We start from the raw sequence: 17938 nt of genomic DNA, 5'->3' as shown, positions 1-17938 counted from the left end.
CTAATGACATAAGGATCAATAAAACCAAAAACCAAACCCATTGCCATCGAGTTGATTCCAACTCATAGCAACCCTATAGGACAGAGTAGAACCGCCCCATAGAGTTTCCAAGGAGCGCCTGGTGGAACTGAATTGCTGACCCTTTGGTTAGCAGCCTCAGCTCTTAACCACTAGGCCACCAGGATTTCCAATGACGTAAGGACAAATTGTGTAAATTGAACCTTTGTCCATATTTCATCCTAGGATGCCTGTATGTGAGTCCTTAATTAACTGGTTACAGATTTCACAGCTCTGCATTGAGTTTCCCTTTCTCTAGTATTTCTAATTTTTATCATAACTTTTGATTCCTCAATATTTAAAAAAAATAACTCCTAACATTCACAATGTATTTTACAATATGGTACCACATAGGCGTTAATATAGAGGGTTAATAAGAACACGTATTTTTATGAAGTTGGGGTCATCAATTATTGTTTAAACTATTTTGGTTGATTTTATCTAGTCCATTACACTACCACATGAGACAGCTAAGTGACAGTAGGTGTGGCGCAATGGTGATTATGATACTTTTTATTGTTCCCTATAGCTCTTTCGGAAACCCTGGTGGCGTAGTGGTTAAGTTCTATGGCTGCTAACCAAGAGGTCAGCAGTTTGAATCCACCAGGCACTCCTTGGAAACTCTATGGGGCAGTTCTACTCTGTCCTATAGGGTCGCTATGAGTCGGAATCGACTCAACAGCAGTGGGTTTTATAGCTCTTTCAAGGTCTTGATGAGTTATTGACCACTCATATCACTCGCTATGATTTCAGCATCTTTGTGCTGAAAATATCATATAATTTCAGGCCCTGCCTCATCAGCAATTTTGCAGCTTGTACTCCTTCATATTAAATTGTATTTGTCATCTTACTGTTAATTTCTTTATATTTTAATGAAAAGTTACACAGTCCAGAACCTATAATATTTGGCATTTGTCAGGGTTTTGATTTTCAAATAAACTGAAATAGAATATAACTTGTTTCTATATGGTGTGGCAAAGTCATAATTACATAATTGAAGTGTGTTAAAAATCTAGACATAGAAATAGCACAGATGGTTTCAATTTTGTATCCTGATTGGAAAGAACGCTTTTTGAAATCCAATACTCTCAGAAACTTGACTTTCTCATTTTTGTTTATATATGAATGGATTTAATATATTTATTGTAACTTTGTTCATTCAACTGAAACTCATTGAGTACCATATATTGGGTACCATGCTAGGTTCTAGAGATTGAGTAATTAAAAATTAAACTCCTTGCCCGCAATGAACCCACATTCTAGCAGAGGAAAACACCAGTAGATAGCCTTGTAACAGTAAGGGGCAAGGTATTGTGGGCACAAAAAAGTGAACTCAATCCATCCTTCCGGAGCAAGGAGGGAAGCACTGGGAAAATCATAGAAGACTTCTAGAAAACAGAATACCTGAATTAAGTCTGCAGAGAAGTTAAGTTGTCAGGAAAATAAGTAGAGGAAGAGATATAGGGTTTGCAAAGGCACTAAAGTCAGAGAGCAATATGGGTTTGGGGATATACATGCTTTGCAATTCATCTGGGTCTCAAGATGACAAGTGAAGAAATTCTGAGAGCTGAGACTTGGACAAGTAGGTAGAAGTCACATAATGGAGGATCTTTTAAGAGCTCGTACTTTATTCTGAATGCTTCAGTGTTTTTAAAGAATACTAAGTAAGGAAGTACAGGGGGGGAATGATGGGATGGGTTTAGGGAGCTCACTCTAACAACACTCTTAAGGATGGATCTTAGAAGGGTATAGCTGGAGGTAAGAAGCCCTGACGGCACAGTGGTTAAGCACTGGCTGCTAACCAAAAGGTTGACGGTTTGAACCCACCAGCCACTCAATGGGAGAAAGATGTGGCAATCTGCTTCTGTAAAGATTACAGCCTTGGAAACTCTATGGGACAGTTCTACTCTGTCCTATAGCATGGTTATGAGTTGGAAGCTCCTCGAACACAACAGGACTGCTGAAGGGAGAAAAATCCATTAGGTAGGGGGCTAGGATGTGATCCAAGTGACAGCAATAAAGGATGACGGGAAAGGACAAGGGGAAGATGATAGGACAGTAGTAGAATGAATTTAATGACCAATTAAATGTGAAGGCCACAGAAGGAGAAGTTTAGGAAAACTCTAGAGTATGGAAGAGCTTCGTGGTGCCATCCACTAAGAGAGAGTGGCACAAATCAGAGATGAGCAGAGAATTCTACTGTAATGTGCAGAATACATCCAAGTGGGGAGATCCAATGGGTGGCTGGCTGATTATAGACATCTGGAGTTCGGGGGAGAGATTTGCATTGAAGATCTTCAAATCTAATCTTTGCGAATCCTTCATAATATGTATAACTTCACTGAAAAAATAAATAAATTGGTCCTATGCTCCAAGACCTTCCTTCATCTGTCCCACTGTTCTTACATCCCTCCCACCCAGAGGACTGGTATGAACAGTTGTATCCCCTCATCCTTACCCTGAAGGACTGCATGGGAGAAGTGGTGAACCGAGCTAAGCAGTCGCTGACGTTTGTGCTTCTTCAGGAACTTGCATACAGCTTGCCCCAGTGTTTGATGCTGACCCTGAGAAGAGACATCGTCTTCAGTCAAGCAGTAGGTGCCTGTTGTTATTATTGTTGTTAATATAGTGCTAAATTGTTAACATGCTCTCCTCGACCAGGTAGAGTTCTTTTGGGGGCAGCTTTAGTTTGAAAGTACTTCTTTTTGGAAATTTCTGGTGCCCAATTTTTCTTATTCGTAATAAATACGAATTCAGTATCACATGGAAACATTTTATGAGACTGTAAGTATTTATTGCTGAAAAGAAGTGGCTGCATGTCAGAAATGTACATTCTCCTTCATGTCGCGTGGAGTCTGTGTAGGAAAGGGTTGCTTAGGCAGCTGTTGTATTATGTCTGGGATCTACACACTGCTTTGCCCTGTAGGTGGCTGGCCAGGAGTAAAGGAATTGATCACCACCATCTATCTATATAGTTCTGTAGGTGGCTGGCCAGGACTAGTTAAAGGGATTGATCACAGTCCTCTGTCTATATAGTTACTCCATGCACCCAAGGTCAGGGTTTCACAGTGATCTCCTCCTCTTTTCTTTATAAGTTTGCAAGGCAGTAGGGCTTAAATGGGAAATTAGGCAGGACCATCTGCCTTGCCTACTTTAACCCCTACTCAAGATGCTAAAGCTGGCCTTCGCCACGGTAAGTTTGCAGGTACCTCACCTTCTTCCCACCCATCTATACCCCTATAATTAAGTTTTATAGACAGAAGACATAGAGGGAAATAGAAAGCGGGCCTCCCTTTTTAAACATTTATAGGCAGTAGGAATACTTTGACCAAATCACCCTTGCACCCATCACTTTCTTGGATGATCAGTGGTGAATGGAACTATGTTTCAAGCATTATACTCTACTTCATCTGTCTTTCTTCTCTGTGTCCTTTCAATAACTTTGTGACTGTGCACTGTTGTCCTTATTCTGCATGTATTAAAAAAATAAGATTTGGAAATGTTAAACAGCTTTTTTATGGTCTCACTGTTAGAAGTGATAAGAGAGGATTTGAAGACATTTCAACGGAACTCCAAAGTCCAGGCTTTTTCCCCTTTCACAATGCTACGTACCTTAAGCCTTTTCCTGAAAGCTCTTGCTAGATCAAAGACCGTCAACTTCTTTTCATATGTATACATAAACATTTGTAGTTTTGTTATAAGTACTTGAAATTTTTAAATTCAACCTATGATGCATCAAAAGCCTTAAAATATGTTAAAATTAAACTAATGAGTTTTCTGGCCTCTTAATTTCTTTAATATTTGTTTAGCTTGCTGGATTGGTCTGTGGCTTTATCATCAAATTACATACAAGTTTGCACGACCCTGCCTTCTTAGAGCAGCTTCACACAGTTGGATTGATAGTACAATATGAAGGACTGCTAAGTACATACAGTGAGTATTGCCGTAGTACATGCTAAAATCGTATTCATAGGGATTTTTGACCTATAGATTTTCCAGTTAGATATGAAACCTTCATTGCATTAAATATTACAGAAAAAAATATAACCTTTTAGTTCTTTGCATTCATTCACCTTGTAACTATACCTTTACTTCCATGATGTTCTGAAAATGGAGTTATAGATTTTTTCATGGTGGAGTCCTGAGCCATCTGGATTTTTATTTTTTTAATACAGAAGGCTCTTTGCCAACGCGGATTCAATGACTTGGTTTTTAAAGTCCCAATCCTCTAATGTCTAGAACTGTGCTGTTCAACACAGTAGCCACATGTTGAGCACTTGAAATATGTTTAGTCCAAATGAAGATGTACTATGCATACACCAGTTTTCAAAGACTAGTAAAAAAAAGATGGGAAATATTGAACTAATGACTATCATATTGATTTACATGTTAAAATTTTATTTTAGGTTTACCGAGTTAGGTGAAATATATTACTAAAGTTAACTTCACCGTTTTATTTTATTCTTTTAAGACTACTAGGAAATACAGAATTACATATGTAATATATATGTATATATATATATATAAAATCTCCAATATACTTTTATTGGAGAGCACTGGTCCAGAATCTTGCTTAATTACCTCCCTCTCAGGCTTTTTTTGTCAACATTCTGTTGTATATAACCAGTATGAGCCCAGAATTTTGATTCAGTCATTGCTATTATTTCTGGAAATAAAATATCAGTCCTCCTTATGGAAAGAGATCTGCAGGGTATTTTGTTTCATTACCTGCTTGGATCTTCTTTCCAGCCTCCCAGCAAATGTGTACATACTTCCTTCCCTCAAAGGGTGTACACTGCCTGCTGGAGTCCATTGAAACGGTTCTTATTTCACTGATGAAAACCTTCAGCCTCTGAGGAAAAGCTTTTAGAATGGATTCACTGCATTTAGAAACTCACTCACTAAAACACTAGACCCAATTCCAGCAGGGAGGCATAGTAGCTACTGACATTTTCTTCAAATAGCATGTTTGTAACCAGGCACCTTTTCCCTTGTTTAGGTGATGAAATTGGAATGCTAGAGGACATGGCTGTTGGCATTTCAGATTTGAAGAAAGTAGCATTTAAAATAATTGAAGCCAAATCTAATGATGTCTTGCCAGTTATAACAGGAAGGCGGTAAGTGGCGCCCATTTCCTAAAGAACAAGCTTTGCTGGACATGTTGTATTAATTCCTAACGAAGGAACCAAGAGGAATTCAGCTTTTGTTTTGAGATTTTTCTTTTCTTTTATGGTGAGAAATAAAATGTAGGTGTCATGACAGGGGAAGACCTTGAAAAACTCCTGGAAGTTTCATGTGTCTGTAAATCGCGCTGTAATGAGGTGAGTATGGTAATGCCCCCCCAGTGAAATCTGAGAAATTCACAAAGACAGCATGCATGAGAAGAACAAAATAAAGGACATTTTGCTCTTTATTACTATCTAGTTTAAAGCCCTGAGTGATTTTACTTTTGCAGGGATCGTTTGGTTAATAGCATCATAATTCCTGAGATGACTTTAAATTAAATTCAGTTAAAAGCAGCAACATTTTAGAAAAGATGTATTCCTATGTCAGGGGCATATACCACCATTTTTCTTATTTATTTTTAATCATTCACTCTCAGATTGTGAGATTTCCAAGAAGACTTTTAAATAAATAGCTTTGTGGGTCAGCATTTGATGGGTAAATTATCAGAAATAATTAAGAAACACGATAGTATGTAAAATAGACCTGCAACAGAAGAATTATATCCTATGGTAAATGATTTCAATCAGAACTGCTCCAAATTTCAACCATTCTGGCATTAGGACTTTTAAATGTTATGTGAAGATATTTAAAATTTGAAACATTGTCAGGTCAAAATGAAAAAAGTATATATGAATGAAAGGGAATTTATTATATAGGCGTCCTTACCAACATCTTCCTTGGTAAAGTAGAGGGTTAGGAAAAACAAGGGAAATTCTCAGTGAGATGGATTGACACGATAGTTAATGGACTCAAACATATCAACAATCATGAAGACGACACAGGACTGGGGAGCGTTTAATTCTGTTATACATAAGGTCACTATGATTGCGTATTGCAATCCCTAGAGCAAGCACTAAGAAAATAATTTTAAAAAAGTAAATGAAAAAAAATCAACAAAAGAATTATGGTGGTACACCAGATCCTATTTAACACATTAAAAAAAAAAAAAAAGAAGAAGGTAATAAATTAGGATCAGAAAAACAGTAAGATAGATATATAGAAAACAAATATCAAAATGACAAATAAAAAATCCAGCCATATTAGCAATTACTTTAAATGCACTTGATTAAATATTCAAGATAAGAAAGAGATTTGTTAGATTTGGAAAAAAAAAACAAGATAAAACTTTATGCTGCCTACAAGAGAGATAGGTTACATTCATAGACACAAATAAGTTAAAACTAAAAGAAAATGTAAATCCCCTTCCTTATTCATTGCCCAGCTTTCACGTGCATATGAGGCAATTGAAAACACCATGGCTTGGGTCAGGTGCACCTTAGTCCTCAAAGTGATATCTTTGCTTTTCAACACTTTAAAGAGGTCTTTTGAATCAGATTTGCCCAATGCAATGCGTTTTTTGATTTCTTGACTGCTGTTTCCATGGGTGTTGATTGTGGATCCAAGTAAAACGAAATCCTTGACAACTTCCATCTTTTCCCCGTTTATCATGATATAGCTTATTGGCCCAGTTGCGAGGATCTTAGAACTCAATAATGAGCCGTACAATCTAGTTTTCAGATAGGCAAAGGATTTGAATATTTTTTTCATCAAGTAAAGTATATGAGTGTCTGTAAGCACATGAAAACATATTCAACATTATTGGTCAGTAGGAAAATAAAATTAAAACCACAATGAGATACTACTTCACTAGCTCTGGAATCATAATCAGAAAGACAGATAACAAGCATTGGCAAGAATGTGGAAAACCTAGAAATCTCATACACTGCTGGTGGGACTGTAAAATGGTACATTCATTTTGGAAACATCTGGCAGTTTCTTCAAAAGTTAAATATATTACCATAAGACTGTTTTCTACTCAAGAGAAAATGAAAGCATATGTCTACGTAAGAACCCATATGTGAATGTCCATAGTAGCATTACTCATAATAGCCAAAACCTTGAAGCAATCCAAGTATCCATTAGCTAGTGAATAGATAAACAGAATGTGGTGTATCTGTACAATAGAATGCTGTCCGGCAACAAACCATTGATACATGCTACACCTTGAGTGACGTCAAATACACTTGGCTAAGTGTAAAAAGCCAGGCACAAAAGACTGCATATTATATGACTCCATTTATATAAAATATTCAAAAAAAATAATATCTATAGGGACAGAAAATAGATCACTGGTTTCCTGCGGCCGAGAGTGGGAATGGATTAATTGCAGAGAGGCAAAAGGTGACAGAAATGTTAAAAAGTGACAGAAATGTTCTAAATCAGAGTATTTATCAGCATTACTGCATTAGGAAAAACTAAAAGGAGCCCTGGTGGCACAGTTGGTTAAGTGCTTGGCTGCTAATAGAAAGGTCGGAGGTTCAAACCCACCAGCTGCTAGCAAGAGAAAGATGTGGCAGTCTGCTTCTGCAAAGATTACAGCCTTGGAAGCTCTATGGGGCAGTTCTACTCTGTCCTGTAGGGTCACTATGAGTCAAAATTGACTCAACAGCACACAACAACAACAAGGAGAAACTAAAAAGAAGATTTTCATAAAGAAACTGTTTATCCTGTGCTTCTTTCCTCAAATGCATGTATTACAGTTCTGCCACTCTGTATAGTTCTAGAAACACTTGGATTTTCCTAAACTCTAGGCAAAACTCTCTACATTCCTATACTTAATTCACAGTGTCAGAACATGTCAAGGTTAAAATACACCCACAGCTACTGTTTTTCACCATATTTTATGAATCTTAATTTGAATTTTCAACAGCTAAACATTGGAAGTAATTTTTAATGGAAATTTTCCATGAAAAAAATGGTCCTGTGATATGCTAATGTTGTAAAATGAGCAGGAACTCCCAAAGGTTAGACCTTAAATAATTAAACCATCATATTTCCAACACACATCCAACAACATCACAAACAGGGGAGAGGTTCATCAATAATAATAACAATCAGGCCATGAATAAAGTGATTATTGAGTTGATTAATGAATTAATGATAGAAAGTAAACAGAAAGCAGTCAAAAACCTAAATCAGCACTATATCCCAAATGTTCCTATTGTTTCTTTCCAATGAATCTAAAATAATGTTAAAAAATGAAATAAGTGACGTTTTTTCCCTTTCGTCCTCCACCTCCTTCAGCGAACATTATGTGGTAGAGGTCAAACTTCCGGCTAGAATGTTTGAGTCGCTACCTCGACAGATTAAAGAAGGACAGTTGCTTCATGTATATCCAGTACTTTTTAATGTTGGAATCAATGAACAGCAAACTCTTGCTGAAAGGTAAGCTTCGTGTATAAGGTTGTTACTACAGTTTTTCTTTTTACTTGTTAGGGTGTCCTGAACAATTCCTCATGTCCCTGCAGAAGGAACTTAGATGACATCATAAGTAATGTTTTTCTTTTTATTAGCATCATTTAGCATCAGCCAAAGACAGGAAGATGCTCAATGAGATGGATTGACACAGGGGCTACAACAATGGGCTCAAGCATGACAATGATTGTGAGGATGGTGCAGGACTGGGCAGTGTTTCATTCTGTTGAACCTAGGGTCACTATGAGTCAGAACCAGCTCGACGGCACCTAACAACAACAACAAGTATCAATTTATTTGATATAGCAAGGTGAAATATTCATATTTAAGGAATCCTGGCCCAAATCAAATTAAATTGTGGCAAAACATTGAGGAAAATATTGATGCCAGTACCAAAATATTCACACAAATTAACTTTCTCTGTGGGTCCAAATCTCTACGTGTATATCAAATTTTAGAATTTTTGATATGCATGTATATGCTGACAGTGTAAACTCAGGTAATTATGTTAAAAAAATTCTGGATTTAAAACAGTCTATTTTTCACCTTATGTTTTATTTATTAAAATCATTGTTATTTGGTGATGTTAACACATTTTCGTAGTGCCTGGCATAATCAAACAATAAATGACTTTATGTTATCCCATAAGTCGGTGTTAAAAAAACCTTTATGAACAGAGGACTTACTTTTGCATTTCGTGTGATTCACATGAAGATATTATAGAAAACAGTTAAGGCTCATAGACTTTTTTTTTTTTTTTTTAATTAGAGAAAGAAGTTACCATTTTGCTGTAAGGCCTGGCTGGGGAGATTTCTCCACAGGCAAAATATTCAGAGTTTCAATTGTCTTTGGTATTCACAATGTCTTCTTTCTTGTAATTCACTCTTCAAATGCTTCCTTCAACTCTAGCAACAGTTTAAAAGTACCTAGCACATTCTTTACAACTGCTTGTTAAATATATTTTAGGAGACAATTTATCAATGTATTTTACTAAGCTAAAAATACTAGTATGTTATGTTGTTGTTGTGTGCTGTCAAGTCAATTCCAGCTTAGCAATTCTATATGACAAAGTAGAACTGTCCCATAGGGGATCCTAGGCTGTAATCTTTATGGGAGCAGATCACCAGGTCTTTTCTCTCACAGAGCAGCCGGTGAGTTCAAACCACCAACCTTTCAGTTAGCTGCCGAGCATTTAACCGTTGTGCCACCAGGGCTCCTTACTATATTAATAAAAAAAAAAAAAAAAAAACCAGTGCCGTTGAGTCAATTCTGACTCCTCTTGAATTTCAATGGTAGTCAACATGGCTGTTTTTATCTATATTTTCCAACTCTTTCTCCTTCTCTCTCTGACTCAAAAACAGTTACTGGACAGCATATTGTTGTTATTTGTTGCCATCCAGCCAGTTCCGACTCATGATGACCCCATGTGTGCAAAGTAGAACTGCTTCATCGGGTTCTTAGTGTAGTGTCCTTTTGGGAGTAGATCACTAGACCTGTCTTCGGAGGTGTCTCTGGGTGGGTTTGAACCACTACCTTTCAGCTAGTAGCCCAGCATTTAACTGTTTGCATCACCCAGAGATTCCACCTGGGCAGCATAAACCCAACCTGTTGCCTTCGAGTCGATTCTGACTCATAACAACACTATAGGACAGAGTAGAATTACCCCATAGGGTTTCCAGGGAGCCTTTGATGGATTCAAACTGCTACCCTTTTGGGTTAGCAACCATCGCTGTTAACCACCATGCCACCAGGGTTTCCCTGGACAGCACAGATTTTCGTAATTCTCACTTGTCTGTTACAAATTAGATGACAGAGCTTTGTGTTAAATGTTTATTTTGAACTGCATGGGAGCTATTCATCTCTTTTTTGTATGCATAAATCATAATATCATTGTATTCAATAGATTTTACAAGAGTTTTTATTCTATAATTAAGCACTTAAAAAATCCATATCTAAGATCACATTTTATTCCATTTATGTCTTTATCTATCATCTTTCCGTCTGTTATCTTTCTCTCTATCTATCTACCCATGTCTCACAACGAGTTCATTGGTTGAGATGAATGATATTACTAGATATAAATTACAACCTGGAAAAATGAACCAGCACTGTGTATTGTCTCTTCTTCAATGTACTGGAGTACAGATGTTTTTGGTTTGAATTAATAAGTTAAAGCTTGTGAGTATGGTCTTGAGAGAGATATGTGGGTCTTCAATTCACAGACTTTTCAAGGAATGCTTAGCATCGTATTTTCAAAGATTCTAGATTAGACTAATTTCCATCATTTGTGTAATTGTGACTATTTTAGCTGTCAGTTACTTTACTTCAAAGGTATTCCCTTCCCTTTCTCACATCTCTCTTGCGTATTGAAAAAAAAATACATTTTTCATCCCTGGAAGCTATATAAGACACACAAAATTTGAAAAGGGGGCAAAATGGTAAAGTTGGGCAGAACATTGAAAGAAACAGGAAGGCTGGATTCTAATAGCGCTCTGACATTAATTATTGTTTTGAGCAAATCATCTCCTCTCTGATCTATGACCTCATTTTTCTGATTCTGAATTTTGAGCTTTACCAGACAACATCTACATGTTAGGGATGCTGTGTAATCTAGGTGTAATATTTTGACTACGTATTTACCCCTAACAGAGACTTATTTTTGTCCATTCTTAAATACGTGAACAGTGATATTAACTCAGCAAGGATGATACTTTAAAAACATCACTTGATTTAAGCATCTGAGAAAGTTAGAAGAGTATATTTCACCTAGGTCTCAGGAAACCCTCCTGGTGATGTTTCCTGGGTCCACATTTCTGTCCTCCAAGTCCAGTTCATTATAGGTATTGAACACTGAGTGTACCAGACACTGCTCTGCCAAGCTTGGGGCACAGGGAAAATAAGAAGTAACAAGAATAATGGATATGATCCCAGCCCTGAGAGAACTTGCCATCTATTAAGGAGGACATTTCAACAAGTACTACCTGGCAGTTTGAATCATACAATAATCAAAGGTTGTTCAAGGGACAGGAATGGTGCAGAAAAAGTGATTCACGAATGGGAGAGGGGTTCATCAGGGAGGTTTCATTGAGGAGGTAAGCCTTTTGCAGGACTTTGAAGGATAAATAGGAATGAATTAAACCAACTTGGGAGGTAACATATTCTAGTCAAAGTGAGGAAAGCATGTGGAAAGGCCCAAGGGTGTTAAAATGGTAAGGGAGAAAAATATAACATTCCCACTAAGGGCTTAGAAGCCTTTGTGGAGAGGGCACATACTAAACTAAGGAGGCAGGACTTTGTCCTTACAGGACAAGGAAAAGCTCTGAAGTTTAGTGAGCTGATATGATGAAATGAGTGTTAGATTAATTTCTCTGACATTTCATTTATTGCACAGTATAGCACCTGGCACACATTGTTGTTAACTGCTGCCAAGTCAGCCCCTGATGCATGGCGACTTGTGTTTTGTGGAGCAGAACTGCTCCATAGAGTTTTACTGGCTGTGATCTTTATGGAAGCAGTTTGCCAGGACTTTTCTTCTGCAGTGCCACCTAGGTGGATTGAGCCCCAACCTTTGGGTTAGCAACATATGGCAAATGATTTGTGCCACCCAGGCTCTTTACCTGGCACATGCCAAAAAGCTAAACCCATTGCTGTCGAGTTGATTCCGACTCATAGTGACCCTATAGGAAAGAGTAGAACTGCCCCATAGGGTTTCCAAGGAGCACCTGGTGGATTCAAACTGCCAACCTTTTGGCTAGCACCTGAACTCTTACCCACTACGCCACCAGGGTTTCCTCTATAGCAGACAAAAAAAACAGTGCCATCCAATCGATTCCAACTCATAGTTACCCTAAAGGACAGAGTAGAACTGCCTCATAGGGTTTCCAAGGAGCTCCTGGTGGATTCGAACTGCTGACATTTTGCTTAGGATCCATAGCTCTTAACCACTACTCCACCAGGGTTTCCTCTATAGCACATAGTCCATGTTAAATAAATATTTGTTGAATGAATGAATGATCTGGTGTGAAGGATAGATTGGAAGTGACAGAGACTGGAGGCAGAGCCTTCAGGTGTTTGGGGGACTTTGGGAAAGTCCAGACTGGATATAATTAAATGCCTGTGATGTAGTGACAGTGATAAAGACGGGATTACCAGAGATGTGAAAAGATCAACGAAGAGTGGGTTGGGATGGGGAAAAGAGAAAATTTGAGTTAATGACAGAATATTGGGACATGCTAAGAAATAGTCAAAAGGAGGAGGTGGTTTCAATTGTTATTTATGTTTGAAGTAGGATGGGATAATTCAAATTGAATTTTTCAGTGTAGCGTCTAGAAATGGAGCTTTGGACCTTAGTAAGAGATATCAGGGATGGAGATACACACTGGAAGCCAATCATGCAGCATCATTTTATAGAAAGAAAAGTGGCGTGTAAGTTCTGAACCTGGGGAAATGTTCAAGACAATACATGGTTACAGACACACAGGTAGAGAAGTGTTTTCAGTTTGCCAGTGAGTCTGAAGAGCACCAGTACAGAACTGCCTGCCTTCTTGATGCAGACAGAAAAAATGCAGGCAAAGGTGAGCTACTACTCTCTTGCAGGTTGTAGGGCTCTACATATCCCTACAGCAGTTGACAGTGTGTGCAGTGCAACATACAGCCCTGTGTCATGTCCTGGTCTTCCAGACCCTTACTCAATGTGCTGTTTTTGGTTAAGACAATGATTGTGAAGGCCAAAGGGGTGGGAGGTTTATACATGCAGAGATGCAGCCCTACAGAGATGGGGCAACACGAGGGTGGAAGAACTGACTTTAACTGAGTATCAATTATGATATGCACAGGGGCTAGTGTTTTACATATGGTTTTTCATTTATGGTCACATGTAATGATTGCGAGGATATTTTGGTGTGTCAGAATGGATTGTGGAGTCAGGGCCAGTGGAGACTGGGATATGTTTGAAATCACCATTGTACAACATAGCTTTAAAAAAAGGGGGAGGACTCCTTCCCTAGGAAGTTATTGTCATCTATTTAAAAAGAAAAGATAAAAAGTATTACTTTCTAATTTTATTTTATAATCCACAACTCTTTTTTTTTTTTCCTCTTTTTAGGTTTGGAGATGTCTCTTTGCAAGAAAGTATTAACCAGGAAAATTTTGAACTTCTAAAAGAATATTACAAGATGTTTATGGAAAAGATGCCTCCCGATTGTGAGTATGCGAGTTACAGAAAACAGCAATAATAATGTATTAATTATAAATGTTCAGGAGAGGTCAGACACAGAGGTCATTGGACTCGGGAAGGGTGAGGCAGGGAGGTGAGATGATTTTGAGATTACCTGAACCAAGAAAGACTGGTTGCCAAGGTGGCGTGGCAGACACCTGCATCATTACTTTGATTACACTCCTAAATGTGCCCTGCTGCTAATGCCTGGGATATGAATTTCAATGCTATTGGAAAGTGCCAAAAACTAAAAATGAGGAACTTTATAATTAGACAGCTCAACTGAGTCCAATAAAAACTTTGTATAATTATTAACCGTACCAAAGACTTTAGTACAGACTTAGGTCTCTGATATATAAGGTATATCAGACATATGATACCTATACAAGGAGAAAATTTGAAGGAATACAAGGTATATAAAGTAATTTTAAGTGATATAAATGGAGAAACCTATTTACTGAATATATTTATAGCAATATTTTATGAAAACGTAAGGCATCCAAGTCTGTAGAAATGTTTTATACTTTTTAATTTTGTCTTTATTGCCATTGTTCAGTTCTGCAGTTCTTTCTTCCCACAGTGTTAAACACAGAACCTTTGAGCAATCCAAAATGAGAGAATCAGGAACATATTTGGAATTCGTCTATAGGGTAGTATAGATACATTGAAGTGTTCACAATGATAAGAAACTAAGTTTTAGTGAAGTAGGAAATATGTTCATATCTTTAACCAAACGCTGCAATGAAAGTCTACTTGTCATCTAATCACTGGTAATTTTTTCTGTGCCCTAATTCTGATATGTAGTTTGAAATATCTGAGATGGCAGAATGTTTAGAATTTTTCATAACCCAATGGATCTTGCAACAAAATATTATGATAAAATATGTGTGTTCACGTATGGATAGATAGTTTCATTTGCAGTGTTTTTATTTTGATTTTGTGTTATTTTCTTTCATATAAAATAGTATTTTATAACAAAAAGATAACCTTTGGCAGTTCAGCATACTTGTGAACCTTATTAATTAAATAAAAACTAATAATTTTGTATCATATGCTAATTAAGGAGTTTATTATAATTTGGATGTTGGTGGCTGATTTTTTTTTTTTTAACTTAGGATTTGAAAGTAATTCTCCAAATTTTTACAGTGGTGGTGGGTACTTGATTGCTACTTGTTTCAGTTACTCCCAAGTGTGGTCCGTGGGCTATCAGCATCAGTGTCACCTGGAACCTGTTACCAAAAAACTAAAGCCATTGCCATGGAGTGGATCCTGACTCATAGCAACCCTGTAGGACAGAGTAGAACTGCTCCATAGGGTTTCCAAGGAGTGGTTGGTGGATTTGAACTGCTGACCTTTTGGTTAGCAGTGGTAGCACTTAACCACTAGGCTACCAGGGTTCCAGGAACCTGTTAGGCAATGCAAATTCTCAGGGCACTGCAGATTTAGTGAACTGGAGATGAAATCTGTGTCTTAATGAACCTTCCAGATGGTGTCTATTCCACTCTAATGTTTGAGAACCAAGGTATGCCAACCTTACTCAAAACATATGCATACATATATGGTTTTTATGCATACATATATGTATAACAGGTTGTTGGCAAAGCCTATGAAGGATTTAAATACTGCACTTAAAACCATCGCGTGACGTTTAGAAAGAGTATTAATGCTTGTTGAAGTACCACCTGAAATATGAGACACCAAACAGTTCCTACCATCAAGTAACTTAAACTCTTTATAAAACCCATTGCTGTTGAGTCGATTCTGACTCATAGCAACCTTATAGCACTGCCCCATAGGGTTTCCAAGGAGCACCTGGTGGATTTGAACTGCCAGCCTTTTCATTAGCAGCCAAGCTCTTAACCATTGCACCACCAGGGCTCCAAACTCTTCATGGGAACATGAAGTTTTTAAAAGACTAAAGAACACATATGAGACCTAGTATCATGTGTAGCTAATTAAATATAATCAAATATTTTTTAAACTTTGAAATCTATTCCTTTCCTTAAAAACAGGATGAACTTTTGCGTCAAACAAGCTGAATTTCATTTATGAGAAAGTAGCCGTACATGCTGGATTTTTCCCATTATTTTGATGTCAATACATCATAGGAAACAAAATAATAGGAAAAATCCAGCATGACTCGACGGCACTGGGTGTGGGATGACGTCAAAATATTTCTAAGACAACTCCAGAACGGAGTTGTGGCATGACTATGGTTGTACTCCATAACAAAAGTTCAAACCTGATCTATGCTAACTATACTGACAGATATGGGGTTATCCCTGTTAGAAATATTGCAACTGAAAGCATGATTTGGGTTGCACTCCATTTAAGCAACAAACTCTAAAGCTTTCATAAGAGTGTGAAGAGAGGTTAGGCCATTTGCTAAGAAGGAAAAAATTACCATGCTGCCTCCTGCCCAGACTCTGTATCATTTTTTTTTTTTTCACAGTGAAATCAAGGAATCCTTTTTGTCAATGATAACGGGTAGGATAACCCCTTAAATGTACTACTTTCACTTATTAATTCATTATGGATATGCCATCCATTAATTTATTAAACTGATTTTTAAGTGGTTTATTAATCAAATTGTTGGATACCACATATTTTTAAAGTGAAAATTTTCCTTTCTTCCTAAAAGATTATTTTTAACCTTAAGAGATTTCACCTACTTTTGTGAAATTAAGATTTAATAAATCCATTTTCAGCCTACATGTCTGCTCTCAATCAAACAGTTTTCATTTTCTTATTCTTCATTTATGGAAACTTTTTATGGCCTAAAATATTTTCCTTATCCTTCTAAAAATGGTCTTTAATTCTGTTGTAGAAGTAGTAGGTCCAATTGATAATATCACTTCAGCAGCAACCTACAAACATGGAATAGCATTATTTTCGTAACTGTTACCAACTTTACCGAGCGCTCATCCCTTAAAAATCAGTCGCCTTAGAGTCAACTTCAACTCGTGGCAACCCCACTGTGTGTCAGAGTAGAACGGTGCCCCATGGGGTTTTCAGAAGCTGATTTTTTCAGAAGTAGATCACGAGGCCTTTCTTCTAAGACACCTCTGGGTGGGCACGAACCATCAACCTTTTGGTTAAGCAGCCCAGCACATTAACTCAGTGAGGGATGGGGACTAGAATTAAATTTGCAATCAACAGTATGTCAGTCTCTCAATATGTTCAGCACAATCTAGTGATTTATTTACTATGAAAAAATATCAACATCTTTTAGAATGAATATTCAATCACATTCAGGTATTATTATCCTCCATTACTGTCTTCTCAGTAGGTACTGAAAGACCGCTAGCAGAGGGCTTGGTAGGGAGCAGGTGGCCCCTCTCTTTTCCTCTCCTGGATGAATCATGGGTCCCGTGACTGTGAGGTGCCTTGTTACAGAGAAGAAACCTCAGTACGTAAATCCTAGGAGTAGGCAATCTCCCTCCTGTAAACCTTTGCTAAATCTTCATCTGAAACTAGTAGTATAATATATATTATATATATATATCCATATTTACATTTATTTTATATTCAGGTAAACACCACACACACCTGTTGCTGTCGAGTCGATTCTGACTCATAGTGACCCTATAAGACAGAGTAGAATTGCCCCATAGTTTCCAAGGAGCACCTGGTAGATTTGAACTGCTGACCTTTTGGTTAGCAGCTGTAGCTCTTAACCATTATGCCACCAGGGTTTCCTTATATTCAGGTATATATCTGAAATCAATATCAGATGGACAGAGCTATTGGTGACCGTGACTCCTGATTTTCACTGTATAGATGATACAGCTTTCATTCTTTTTTTTGTTTGCTTTCATTCAGTTTTTCCCATTCCGGCTCTAATGCACCGTAGGTTGTCATGAATTACTTTCCCTCAGGCCCTCCTGTGATATTCGCCAGGCCTTTTGATCAACTGGGGAAACTCCAGTGGGGCACGTATTAGTGCATGTCCTTCTTCTTGCTCTAGTCCTTCCACTGGGTTTGATGATCTTAAAAGCCTTTCAAGTCCTTCTTTTTGCCCACCTAAAGCATCAAGACAATTAATTTTCTCCTATAGGAAAGAAAAATTATAATAAAACACTCCTGTATAACTCACTAACATAAATGGCCCCATGTTTCAGAGTTACCATCACATCTCATGCATGATGGGGGCTCCTGACCTTCATGGAAGGAGCAGTTAAAACA

General features: G+C 37.5%; 1 protein-coding gene across 12 annotated transcripts in view; it reads left to right on the top strand.

The window, feature by feature from the left end:
- Positions 1-17938, top strand: part of INPP4B (inositol polyphosphate-4-phosphatase type II B) — a 971994-nt gene that overhangs the window by 868417 nt on the left and 85639 nt on the right. For 11 of the 12 annotated variants that reach the window (XM_064267536.1, XM_064267532.1, XM_064267535.1 and 8 more), the window contains 5 exons: positions 2479-2651; positions 3867-3990; positions 5057-5174; positions 8368-8508; positions 13643-13740. In XM_064267536.1, the coding sequence (XP_064123606.1) occupies positions 2479-2651; positions 3867-3990; positions 5057-5174; positions 8368-8508; positions 13643-13740 (654 nt within the window). Of the gene's footprint in view, positions 1-2478; positions 2652-3866; positions 3991-5056; positions 5175-8367; positions 8509-13642; positions 13741-17938 lie in introns of those variants that run through there. The other variant, XR_010317444.1, reaches the window with a different exon arrangement.

This window comes from Loxodonta africana, chromosome 13, assembly GCF_030014295.1.
Source record: "Loxodonta africana isolate mLoxAfr1 chromosome 13, mLoxAfr1.hap2, whole genome shotgun sequence".
In the NCBI taxonomy this organism is placed as follows: domain Eukaryota; kingdom Metazoa; phylum Chordata; class Mammalia; order Proboscidea; family Elephantidae; genus Loxodonta; species Loxodonta africana.
Note: the sequence above shows the minus strand (reverse complement) of the source record. Positions and strands in the feature narration are given on the sequence as shown.